Source organism: Xyrauchen texanus, chromosome 6 (assembly GCF_025860055.1).
Source record: "Xyrauchen texanus isolate HMW12.3.18 chromosome 6, RBS_HiC_50CHRs, whole genome shotgun sequence".
Lineage (NCBI taxonomy): Eukaryota > Metazoa > Chordata > Actinopteri > Cypriniformes > Catostomidae > Xyrauchen > Xyrauchen texanus.
The window spans coordinates 7,431,172-7,444,199 of record NC_068281.1 but is presented as its reverse complement, the minus strand read 5'-3'; the positions used below and the strand labels follow the sequence as shown (position 1 = coordinate 7,444,199).

The window sequence follows — 13,028 nt, the reverse complement described above, 5'->3', positions numbered from 1 at the left end:
AATAAAACATTGTTTAGTATGTTTTTTGAACGATTTAAATTATGGGGACACTAGAAATGTCCTCATAAACCACATTTATATCATACATCATTACCAGTTTGTAACATAAAAAAAAAAGTCCTTGTAAACCACTTAAATCTGCCCACGTTGGAGTGGCCTTTCGTACCATCTGTTAGGGTTTGGAAGCACAGTCAATGGAACAGTCAAGAGTTTACATGGACACAAATCTAAATAATTCTGTCAACAACACAAGACTGAAATCCCCCAGATCCAGAGAGAGCCTCCGCGTGCACGCGCGCGCACACACGCACACACACACACGCACACACACACACACACACACACGCACACACACACACACACACACACACACACACACACACACACACACTCACACTCACACACACACACACACACACACTCACACACACAGACGCACATGTTGGTACAGCTATCATTATGAGGACTCTCCATAAACATAATAATTGCTGTACAAACTATATATTATGTCCCCTTACCCTAACCCTACCCCTAAACCCAACCTTCACCAAAAATGTTCAGCATTTTTACATTTTCAATAAAACATTGTTTAGTATGTTTTTTGAGCGATTTAAATTATGGGGACACCAGAAATGTCTTCATAAACCACATTTATAGCATAATACCCTTGTAATTATCAGTTTGTAACCTTAAAAAAAAAGTCCTCATAAACCATTTAATCTGCCCACGTTAGTGTGGCATTTCGTACCATCTGTTAGGGTTTGGAAGCACATTTTGCTGCTGTATTTGCCGAAACCAGCGACTGTCCTGGCGCGAACCTGCATCACATAAATGGTGCCTGGTCGTAATCCATCCACAAGCACTGTGTTTGTCTGACTCTTCACCTGTGTAGAGTTCAACTCAGACAGATCCTGAGAGAGAGAGAGAGAGAGAGAGAGAGAGACATCTTTTTATCACATGACACTAACATTAGCCTGTATTAAGGAAAACTGATGATTTCCATTAAATGTGTCTATGTATTTGTCCATTTATAAATTGGTTTATTTATTCACATTTTTATTTTCAAATTAATAGATTTTAGAATGTGTAGGTTCCAATGTTGTGAATTTTGTTAAAGTGTGTACCTGACATGAAAGTCATTTCATAATTGCACATGCAATATTAAGTGATAGGGATAGAATAGGCTACAGTACATGGAATGTCTACAAAAAAAAATTTAAATTGTGAAAAACAAAATAAATATTTTCACAAACTATATACACTGTACTGTGAAGTGCAGAAGATTGCATACCACTTTGCTTTAGGCCTATACATTTTCACATCCATTTCAGAATGTATACAAATATAATAGATACACAATAATTTATTTTATGTAGTACCGCCCTTCAAAAGCTACATTACACAGAATGTACTGTAATTTACACAAATCATCCTGTTCAAAGTTTTGCATCCCCTTGGTTCTTCTTGTGTTGCCTTCTTGAGAATCAATGCATGTTTGTGCCTTTTGTAAATGTTGTGTATGTGTCCATCAATTGTCCTAATTGTCAAAAGCTGGATGTCTATATAGCCACTGTTGGGGAGAACTCAAATGTGCATACGATGCTTGTAAGCCTAAGAATGTACAGTAGTTATTTTTTAAAAACGACAACACGTACATGATGGTTTTAGGTGCACGAGCAGTGTGCTGAACTGCCCCACGTTGTGCTGTTTTATGAATTAACTAGACAATCATGTCAGTGTTAAATGGCCATAATATTAACAGTGGGTTTTCCGGTGTTTTCAGATGTAGCATTTGCAGTCAAATCGTGTGATGTAACGTCTCAGCGAGTGCTAATTAGACTCATTATTTTTCCAAACCAGTCGGCAGATAGAGACAAAGAGAGAAATCTCAGTATAGACTATTATTTCTTTAGATAGGGATAATTTCAGAAAAAACTAAACAAAATTGAAATGACAAATTGAAAATGAAGTAGGAATAAAAACTCAATTAAAATTCAAAACAATAATAACTCTGGATGTAATGACTAACACAGCTTTCACTGTCTTTAGTCTGTGTTTGAGTGGAGGGGAAAAGCATCAAATAACTGAAATGTCAACAGAACACAATAAGAAGTGTGTTGAAGGACAGTTTTGTAAAGCATATACTTTAATTCTGAAAACACTTTGAAGTTTGTTCAGCAGGAAACTAATCATAGACTATATATATGAAATGCTACAAAGGGGTTTTTCTATCGGGAAGACACGCAGGCTTGAGTGAAGTTTGAGATGCCATTTATTTGACGAATGTAAAACAGAGAAGTAATCTCTGGTGGTCCGAGGGAGTTGTACTCGGAACCGTCATATCCTGCCGGAGATAGGAGTAAGGGATGAGGAGCCTACCCCCGTACGGGACAGGGCTCAACTGGTGGTGGTGGGGTGGTGGAGGTTGCCGTGTTAGTAATGTGATAGATTGTGCACAGACTTATAAAGCAATGGCTTACTTATGATTGGCTGGGAATTACCCAGCTAATGGTGTGATGATGAACAGCTGCTAGTCTTTCCGCTAGAACTACGCTGCGCTTACATTTCTAACATTTATATTGAAAATAGTTTTTTCTTAGTTCTGAAGGTTAAAATAAGGTTAAAATATTGATTTTGAATTCAGATTCATGAACAGATTAATTCAGACTTGACTGGGACTCTGCATTATGGAACTCGGTCTTGAGTCTGACTCGGCCCCTTTTGGACTCGATTGTTTAAAGACTCGGACTTGACTTGGACTCAACCATGGCTGGACTGGGAAGACAAAACGGGGGTGATATACAACTTGTTGTGGGGGGGTTGTTGTCCTTTTCTGCATATTGCGGTGCCGTTTTGTGCTCTGTTCTGGATAACGCTCATTTTTGCTTATCGCGGCCCATTCGGCACATTTCGCGGACGACCCATCGGCCTGCACGGTTCTTCCGCTGGCCAGTCCGCCCCTGATTGGCCCCAAATTACGTGGCCCACTGGGAAAATGTTCAGTATGTCAGATTTGCAGTCCAGCCCTGGACTCGACTAAGGTGGACTCGAACCTAACACAATTATTTTTTATGTAGCATTTCGATGTGGTTAATTCTGAACTCATATAACACCCTCATTCATAGACTTCACACCATGAAACTTGCAAATTTTGACTATTTCTTCTTCAAAAGTTCTCGTATCAGCCCATAGGAAAGAAATGTGCCTTTATTTTCCACTGGACTCAGAACAGGTTGACTTGACTCTAAGCTGATGTCAGTTTAAAGCTTACGGACTAGACAAAAAAATAAAAAAGATGAATTCAAAAAGAACAAAGGGAACTTGAGAGCTCAAAACTCGTCCTACTGTGTCTATCCTTCCAAAATGTAATGCTCATGTTGACCATGACAGCCAGCCAGAAAGGAGAGAGAGAGAGAGAGAGAGACTGTATGACAGCAGATTTCAGCAGTGGGTTGAATTTAATCTAAACTATCCTTCTATAGACACAAAAAAACTAATTCATAAAAAGCTAAATTCTGCATATTCCCCATAATGAAAGGAGAGAGAAAAAAAGAGAAGATAGCAGTGGAACAAAGGGAGGGTACGGAAAAAAAGGGGAGGAAAACAATCTGTCAAATCTACCACACACAAACAGACAAAGAAAAACTGCTATAAATCTCCTGTGAGCATTTACCATTCTGTCAAATGAAAAAGGCAAACACTCCAACCTCAATTTTTAAATGAAAACATTATTAGAACAAAAAGAGGAGGTAAGGTGATGTCTTGGATACAGTCGAGAGACACGATGCTGCAAGATTCAATTTAGTTTTCAAGGTCTCATCAAAATTCACAACACCGTTGAGTCGCCACTTACTACACACTACACGAAACAGAAATCTCCCACTGTGATGGCCAAAGGCGAAATCTGTTTCTTAACAACAGCATCGTAGTAATAACCATCAGGAAAAACATTACAGAATATTAATAATTCAGGTTCAAATCGTGTATGAGTGACGTGGAAAGGGGCAGACAGGTTTGGCATGCAGACTGTAATTTAGAAAACAAGACAGGATGTCTAATTATCTGTTATCCTAACACACCAGATGCCCAGATTTGATGGCGTTGGTGCAGAAACTAAAGGAATTGTTCACCAATAAATGAAAATACCATCTCATTTACTCACATGTTGTACCAAACCCGAAAAAGAAAACAAAAACATTCAGTTAGTTGAGTTGAGTTGAGTTGAGTTGAGTTGAGTTGAGTTGAGTTGTTTGGAACAACATAAGGATGAGTAAATGATGACAGAATTTCCATTTTTGGGTGAACTATTCCTTTAAGTGCATCTTCTTGTCTGATGTCATCCCCAGCCATAAAACCAATCTAAAGTGCACTACAGCATTGTGGTATTAATAATGTAGGATGCTCAGAAACACCATGATCATGACCTTTCCACTGTGTCATTAATAAATAAATGCAGGTAGTGTCATTTGGGGAGTTTGGATAAACCGATTTTGTCCTTTTTCAGAGCACAGCCATATACTTTGTGTTTTTCTTAAAGGAGTAGTTCACCAAAAATGTCATCATTTACCCTCCATTATGTCATTCCAAACCCATTTGACTTTCTTTCTTATGTGGAACAAAAAAGCACAAGTTTTGAAATATTTTCAAGCTGCTGTTTTACGCAATGTAAACCTGAACAAAGTACTCTTTATTCATAATGTAGTTCCACAAACTTAAGATTTTAAAGTGAGCCACTATCAACTATTAATGTATGGCAATCAGCGATTGCAACATTCTTTAAAATATCTCCATTTGAAAAATGTCTGGAAGAAATGAAATGGCAGAAGAAAAAAATATTATATTGTGGAGTGGTGGTGGTGTAGTGGTCTAAAGCACATAACTGGTAATCTGGTAATCAGAACGATGCTGGTTTGAGCCCCACAGCCACCACCATTGTGTCCTTGAGCAAGGCACTTAACTCCAGGTTGCTCCAGGGGGATTGTCCCTGTAATAAGTGCTCTGTAAGTTGCTTTGGATAAAAGTGTCTGCCAAATGCATAAATGTAAACATATATATATAATAATATGGCATGAATTTTTATTTTGGGGAAAATAAACAAAATAACCTCTAACAAAGATTTAAGTTAGCAGAAATGTGTTTTAAACTAAAATCAAGGTTTGGAGTTAAGATAACTTTAGGTAACAGATTCAGTAATAATTATATTTTTCAATTAGTAAAAGACGCCCTCTAGTGGCGGTTTTTACTCTTTAGTGACGTCATGAACCCGCATTTTTTTCCGCCATTAAAGCCCATGGTGCAGGTTTTCTTTTTTTTTTTTTTTTTGTCAATTTTCTAGTTGGTAATAAACATTTAAACAGTTATCCATTGCATTTGATGTTGTAGGGTACCACAAAAAAGAAATATAATACGGAAAAGTAGGTGATATGTTAGCTTTTAGCTACAGCTTAGCGATTATTCTTATTTCTCCCACAATGCATTCCTTGACGTCACATGAGGTACTCGCTGACTGTTGGACGACAAAAGAAAGCCCGCAGCCCACCTTACAATTGAGGGAGAGTGAGACGAGGAGTAGCTAACTAGTGAAAGAGTGACAGTGACAGATTTATAAGTAAGTAGATAGATAGATAGATAGATAGATAGATAGATAGATAGATAGATAGATAGATAGATAGATAGATAGATAGATAGATAGCATAGCATAGCATAGATAGAATAGCATAGATAGTGAGAGATAGCATAGCATAACAGATAGCTTAGAGATAGCTAAAGAGTAGATCATAAATAACGTTAGTCAAAATGGTTTATTACTGTGTTTGTGGCGGGTGCAAGAACTCCAGCAAAACTGGACATAGGGTCCATTCCTTCCCCAAGGACAAAGGGATCTTCCGAAGCTGGGTGCAGTTTGTGCAGATTTTTCAGCTAGCTCTGTCACCGCCTACTCGAGAATATGCAGCGCGCATTTCAAAGAGGAGGATTACCACTCAGGGGATGCTAAAATGGTCTCACTTGGATTAAAGAGTGAGAGGAGTGCTAAATTACTTCCTACAGCCGTGCCGTCTGTGAACGCAAACCTCTCTGCTTGCCCCGTCCCGAGGTCGAGAGACACCGTCTGCCGCAAGCGAGAAATTGCCACGGTAAGCATCATGCTAACGTTAATGTTTACAAGCTGCGTGTTAGCTAGCTCTGTGTGTATTTTGTATACCGTGTTCCCTTTGACACAGCCTCCACTAACTTACAAGCACGATCACTCTGACATTAGAAGAGCATATTTCGTGATTCACGAATAAAAATTAGAATAATAACAAAATTGCCCTGAAGTAAAAGTCCATATCATCATGAAAGCTTTATGGCTGTGCCATAGGTTATTGTTTCCACTGGGAAACTAACGTTAGTTGTAGCACACACGTCCCATTTTATTGATGGACTTATGAAATGACTGGGAATATTTACTTATCTTCTTGGAATTTCAAAGATGATAAGTAAATAATTCTCAGTACTTCCAAGTTGAAAATAAATGATTAAATGTTTCCATGTACTCCTGCAATGTGCTTGTACACCCAATGTGCTTGCGAATCACTGTTCTAAGTATTCATAGTATACCCACCTCTTATTTCACCACTACACTCATTTGCATTTTGCTGACCCTTTTTCATATTTGTTTTCGCAAGATGTTGACAGATGCCTCACAGCAGGAGACTGTGGACAGTGTAGACACTGTGGACAGTGTCGATACTGGGGATCAGCCCTTGCCCTCCTCCACTTCTGACGCTGGGACACAGTGTTCTTTGAAGCCCCCCCGATGGTCTCACGGTAAAACTTGGGTATTTTAAGGGGTAGTTATTAGATATAGTCTCTAAAACATTGCCAGTATCTATGCAATCAGAACATTTCCATACACATTGATTAAATTAATACATAGCCTACACCAAAAAACATACCAGTTTAGATTTGCCATGATTGTCTCATGTTTGGGTATGTTTACTGCCTCTCCACAGCTGTGCAGGTTAACCTGAAGCCCAAGATGGTAAGCGTGGGCACACAGACATCATTCGGCACACAAACCTCCACTCCTCTTGCTAGTCCTGAACAGACAGATGAAGATGATGATAATGCCTCTGTCATCAGTGACTTATCGTGGGTGCCCGAAGTGCCGATGCATGAGGAGGACTTGTTTGATGAGGAGCCACCTTACACGTGTGACCCCCATCAGTTTAAAACCAACATAGACCATTTTGAATGCTCATTTTTGTGTACTGTAGCTTTGGTAGTTTGAATGCCCCCCAACAACAATTTTTTTGTTCTTGTAGTGGCATTGACAAATTCATTGTTTGCCAAGAGGAGCTGATGGGCCTTTTTGTCATCTGTCCGGCCTGTTGTGAGAGGTCAGACAGTAGCATCGTGCAGCAGGAAGGAACTTTTCTTAAGATCAAGCAGGTACGGTTTTGTTTACGCAGCAGACCATCTGATTAGAAAATCAGAATATCTAATTACAATCTGGTAGCTCTGACTGTCTTGCCAGTTAATTTAATTTACAATGTATGTACCAGGCTGGCATTAGTCTATTGGTTTGTGATGGCATCATATTTGAGTGTTATACTGTATTGGTCATGTGTGTTTCATTGAAAACATGAAACCTTTGACCAGTAATGTACAGTACCTAATCTATATTGAATCCTGATATACTGTTGATTACACTTTTTTTTTTTTTTTACATATCTAGGTCTGTGCATCATGTGGCTACCACCGTTTCTGGCAAAACCAGCCAATGCTCCACAGGAACATGCTGACCTGCAACCTCCTGTTAAGCGGGGCCATTCATTTCACTGGATGTTTGGCCACCCAGACATTAAGTATGTTGACTCTGTTTGGCCTGCAGTGCATCAGTGCGAGCAGTTACTTTGGCCATCAGCGCCGCTACACCATCCCTGTAATCGTTCAAGCCTGGCAAAACGATCAATCGAAGAATTTTAGTGACCTACGGGCAATGGATGGTGGGCTAGTTCTTGCCTGTGACTGCAGGTAAACCAGTGTGAGAGCTCATAGACCAGTTGCACATTTTGATTTTTTTATTTGTTATCATGTAGGGTGGCTTTAGTTGGCATTTGCAGATGACATGGTGGATTGTCTTTACAGACCTTAGGTTATTAAAAACTTGAACCCTAATTCAAATTTGTAATTAATTCCAGGTCAGATTCTCCTGGGCACTGCGCGAAGTATGGATCCTACTCTCTGATCGAGGACAGAGTGAACAAGGTGGTGGATGTTCAGCTTGTTCAGGTAAACCTGATGTTATTAGACAAAGAAATGAACTCTGCAATTTAGTAAACTGATTGTATATTAATATAACATCTTTCCACTAGTACAACGATGCTTAGAGCTTTGTGTATTGCCTAACTAGAGTACAGTGTATCATAATGCTTGGACCAGCAACGCGTCGGTTCATTCACGCCTCCTTCAACAACACCAGCATTTTACACTTACACTGTTATGTCATGTTGCAGAGCTCAGAGGTCCCCAACAGCTCATGGTGTGAGCTTGAAGGGCTCAAGCGCAGTGTTGGCCTGCTGAGGGGAAAGGACCTGCATTTAGCCTAGCTGATCACGGACCGTCATCGCCAGGTATTTACAATAAAAATGCAGTATAGAATGTAAACATCTGAATTGCACTGAAGCTGGATGTTTGTGGTTTGCTGATACACAGAGGGCCACACAGGTCAATCATCCACAAAAGTTTGTTTATTTCTCCTTAGGTTGCCAAATGAGTGAGAGAGGAGCTGAGCCCTGAAGGGACACGGCATTATTTTGATGTGTGGCACATTGCCAAAAGTATGTATCCATTGTTGGAACCTTGAAGCAGTTTTTGTTAGTGCATATCAATTAATACCATTTGTTCTAAAACAGGTCTGGGGAAGGCATTGGATGCAGCTTCAAAAGAGTGTGACCAACTACAGCTGTGGAGGCCTGCTATAGTGAATCACCTCTATTGGACTGCAGCCTCAACCCCAGACGGCAACCCAGCAGTCATGGAGGCTAAATGGAAAAGTTTAGTCAACCACATCCAGGACATCCATGACCATGACACCCCTGCTTTCTCCAGTTGTGCCCATGGCCCTCTAGACGGGGATCAGCGCAACAAAGAGTGGCTGGACCCAGGTACAGTACACACAGCATGTGGTATTATGTACGCTCTACAGTTTTGTTGTATTTGCTGTCTGAGTGCTTTGACATGTGACCTATGATGATTAAATTATTTTTTCATTCCCTGGCAATCTCATAACATTCTGTTTACTGTTTATGTTTGCTATAATTCATATGCAGGACCATTTCATGTGTTTCCATTCAAAAAAGAATTTTTGTCTGAATCTATCGTGTCTATTTATACGTTTTCCATCTGTGTGTCTGTCTGCCTCCCTGTCTTGGTCTTTGCAGGCTCATTGGCAGCAGTAAAGTTGGAGAACATAATCACGAGGACTGCCTTACTGAAAGATGTTCGACAGCTGTCTCCACAGCATCAGACATTCTCCCTTGAGGCTTACCACTCCCTCATCTTGCACTTCGCACCCAAGCACACAGGGTTTTCATACGTTGGGATGTATAGCAGGTCAGTGCTATCCAAGGAATAATACAGCCAATTATTATGCCTTTTATAGTAATAATAGTACCTATTATCATGCCTATTGTAGTAAAAAAAAATCTCAAATGTGTTATTTTGTAGGCTTCTCTTAGCGGCGCTGCATTACAATCACAATGCCAACCGCGAGACAGCACGGAAAAGTGATGGGACGGAGAAGTACTGCGTGCGGTATCCGCGCTTCAGAAAAGGTGCCCATGTGGTGCGTCCCATCAAAGAGGCAGCCTCATACGGTAAGCAGTGTCATGCAGTTCTATCATATTTTGAGACTGATCTTTATTCAGTATTATTATTATTATATCTGCAGGTTATGCAACATCACTGATGAAGGCCCTTCAGGAAAGCTACACCCATTCACCTGCAGCTCTTCGAGAGGTTAGCGCTAATTTGTCCTCCGATGCACCCGCCCCCATCGCTAAATCCTTCGAACAGGTTCCTAAGGAGGAGGCCGTCAGCCTCTTCCTAGCCCGGCAGTCACGCTACAAGAGAACCTAAATTCACATTATTATTATTATTTTTTTCCACAGACAAGTCCAATGATTTAGTTGTAAGTATTTATTTTAGTTGTTATTTATCTTCTTTCCTTCTGTCCCTGTCATCTCATTTGGTGGTGGTTTCCTGTATTATGCATGTTTTGTGTGTTGTTGCTTTGGTTTTACTTTGCACTAAATCATTACTTTTTTCGTCTTTGTACGTGGCATTAATTGTCGCTGTACCCCATTCAAGGGGTCCTGCATGCTGCATGTCTGCTCCTCTGTCTGTTAGTTGCATGAAATTTGTTTTATGTAATTCAAAATAATTTACCAATCATTTTACCTGTGCCTTGTCAACCTCTGTGTGCGGTGTTGTCTGGGTTCACTGTGTGTCAGCTTGATATGCTTTTGCATGCATCACTGCATATGCATTCATGAAAGAGTGTGAGTGTGTGTGAGTGTGAGTGACTGTGTGTGAGTAAGTGAGTGTGAGTGAGTGCGAGAACCATCAGTTGACCCTCAGGTAAGACCACACTTTTGCAGGCAAAAGAAACAATGTGCAAAGGTTTCAGGTCTAGCCCTTCATCAGTGGGCTTGTTTTATATAGATTTGTTTACTTGCAACCTGTGTCTTTGTTCAGTAATCCTTGTCCTTGTTCAGTAAATGTTTAGTAACCCTTACAAGCAATGCCAATAAACTGTTTTTTCTTATTAAAATTCATGTGTTCTGTGTACTTTATAACATTTTAAGGGCAATTGGGTGATCACAACAGAATAAACAATTATTTTTATTCATTCTCATCCAAACGAGGCCATTGAAAGCCCTGATAGGTTTGGTCACCACTTTGGAAGTTTTGTCTGATGGTTGAAACCACAACCACAAGGATGGCTTCCTTATACTCCTCCCTAAAACTCCATAAGCCCAGCGTATAGCCTGCCTGTACGCAGTGTACCGGTATTGCCTAGGAATAAGTAGGAAAGATTCTTAAGTTTTAAACTCTGTAAGTAGGTTGGAAACGTCATTTGAAGCCTGTCTCTTATGCATGTTTGTGCATGCAACACATCTCCTGTCACCTATTGCTGTTGTTCAAAGGACTCAGTGTAAAAACATTGGTAAAGTAAACATAAACCATGAACATACTCGTGCGTGCTGGCTTGAAGGGGACCATGATCCTGTCTGAAGTGTGAATATGCTATTTGTAGCACAAACGGATTCAGGCAGCATGCCTCAAATCCAGGATGCTGCGTTAGGCACGTTACATCTGCTGGCCGCGGGGTGAGATCCTCGACCAGCGACCAAAACGCGCTCACCTCCCTACAACACAAGCTCTCCACCACAGTTTCCATGGGACGACACCGCCCACACAGACACCTGCCAAACACAGCGACACAGACGCAAACTACTCACTCACTCCCTCTCCCAGTAAGCCTGACGGTGTCAATGACAATCAATCACGAGGAAAACTAGTTGGCACTATCAACAATAATCACACTGACGACGCCTACTCGGCGTCGGCTATGGCAAAACAACATTTTCACCGGAGAAAGAGGTAAAAGCTTAGAAATAAAGCATAAAAGTTATTGTATGCACTGCTGTTCATAGACTACTAGCTCCAGCGGTCATTGCTGCGTTTCTAAATGATAGCAACTCTCCAGGACACTACACCAACTCTCCATTCATTCTCCTCTGACCATGCATTTATTTGTCTTCGACGGCCATCTGCTCTCGGTATTTCCTCATTCGCCCTCTCACGTCTAAACGGTTCGAAATTGTATGGCTGTGGGCCATCATAAATGTTAACTGTGGGTCTTGCCACCTCTTCCTCATCCCAGTTAGACGCCATAGTAGTCAGTGCTAGTCTGCTAGAATTAGTTCAAGTAGGCCCTAGCTGAGAACGGCTGAGGCTACATTCCACCGCGTCTACCTCATGTGACGTCATCGCCGAATCACGTAAAAAATAACACGATTCCTAACCAAAAACTACAAAAACTGGACTTTAACACCATTTTGGAGACATTTCTAACTTTATATACATATCTTGACTGCTTTATCTACCCATTAATCGACAGTGGTGTTTAACCTGCACCATGGGCTTTAAGGTGTATCCTTGCTTCGCTCTCAACGACTGGATTCAAAAGAAAGTTATTACATATTTATTCAGAACTTGTGATGTTATTTTTTTTTTAAATATGTGAAATACCAAACTTTAAATGATCCATATATTTGATAATGTTTCATAAATATCCAAAACAAGTAGTTGTTGGGAGACGATGTAAGTGGCTCGTTTAGGTGATCAAACTAATCATTGTATATACAGTTTACAGAGTTTAACTTCAGTTTAATGACAATGTTTTAGAATATTGATTGTAAAAAGTACTGCAACAGTTAATCTAAAGAGCTTTTTTATTAGTCCACAGGATGGTATTTCAATTAAATGACAGTGGTATTTCAATTAAATTATTTTAATTTTTTTCACATTTAGAAATATTTTAGCATTGAGAATTTTTGTTTAGTAAAACAAGCCTGTGATGTAAATGAACTGCTAACTTATGTTGGTTATTTTTATTATTATCATTTTTTTCAAATTTTCTTAAGAATATTGAGTGCTCTTGATTGGACTTGTTTCCGCCCCAATAATATATATATATATATATATATATACATACATATATATATATATATATATATATATATATATATATATATATATATATATATATATATATATATATATACAGTATATATATATTTTATTATTATTATATATATATATTTTTTTTTTTGAGATAGAGAACAATTACATTTATTGATTCCTCCAATGTCTGCCTGCCAAGCAATTTTAAGAGAAAAATGCCTCAAATGTCAAGTGCCTTTATCTGAACTGTTGTGTTCATCCACGAGTTTGAGAATTTGAAGGAATGGCTT

General features: G+C 39.5%; 2 protein-coding genes across 4 annotated transcripts in view; one reads left to right on the top strand and one right to left on the bottom strand.

The window, feature by feature from the left end:
- LOC127645599 (ephrin type-B receptor 1-B-like) overlaps positions 1–13,028 on the bottom strand; it is a 323,036-nt gene that overhangs the window by 42,444 nt on the left and 267,564 nt on the right. The window contains exon 7 of the mRNA XM_052129261.1: positions 749–911. Within this exon, the coding sequence (XP_051985221.1) occupies positions 749–911 (163 nt within the window). The remainder of the gene's footprint in view (positions 1–748; positions 912–13,028) is intronic.
- LOC127645602 (uncharacterized) lies at positions 7,210–10,791 on the top strand. Of its 3 annotated transcripts, XM_052129265.1 has the most exons (10): positions 7,292–7,434; positions 7,721–8,019; positions 8,187–8,277; positions 8,502–8,618; positions 8,750–8,825; positions 8,901–9,152; positions 9,429–9,600; positions 9,715–9,863; positions 9,938–10,005; positions 10,158–10,791. In XM_052129265.1, exons 6-10 carry the CDS (start codon positions 9,023–9,025, stop codon positions 10,173–10,175), a joined length of 537 nt encoding a protein of 178 aa, XP_051985225.1. In that variant the 5' UTR covers positions 7,292–7,434; positions 7,721–8,019; positions 8,187–8,277; positions 8,502–8,618; positions 8,750–8,825; positions 8,901–9,022; the 3' UTR covers positions 10,176–10,791. The 3 variants fall into 3 exon arrangements, 2 of the variants coding, with proteins under 2 accessions (XP_051985224.1, XP_051985225.1); XM_052129264.1 differs by having other exon boundaries at positions 7,291–7,434; positions 9,938–10,791; XR_007970790.1 differs by lacking the exons at positions 9,429–9,600; positions 9,715–9,863; positions 9,938–10,005; positions 10,158–10,791 and having other exon boundaries at positions 7,210–7,434; positions 8,901–8,957.

What these genes read in the sequence shown, in the direction of transcription:
- LOC127645602 (XM_052129264.1), top strand. Translation starts at nt 9,023, where the DNA reads ATGGAGGCTAAATGGAAAAGTTTAGTCAACCACATCCAGGACATCCAT. An exon ending in TACGTTGGGATGTATAGCAG is followed by an intron (nt 9,601 to 9,714) that starts GTCAGTGCTATC and finishes GTTATTTTGTAG; the next exon opens with GCTTCTCTTAGCGGCGCTGC. An exon ending in CAAAGAGGCAGCCTCATACG is followed by an intron (nt 9,864 to 9,937) that starts GTAAGCAGTGTC and finishes TTATATCTGCAG; the next exon opens with GTTATGCAACATCACTGATG.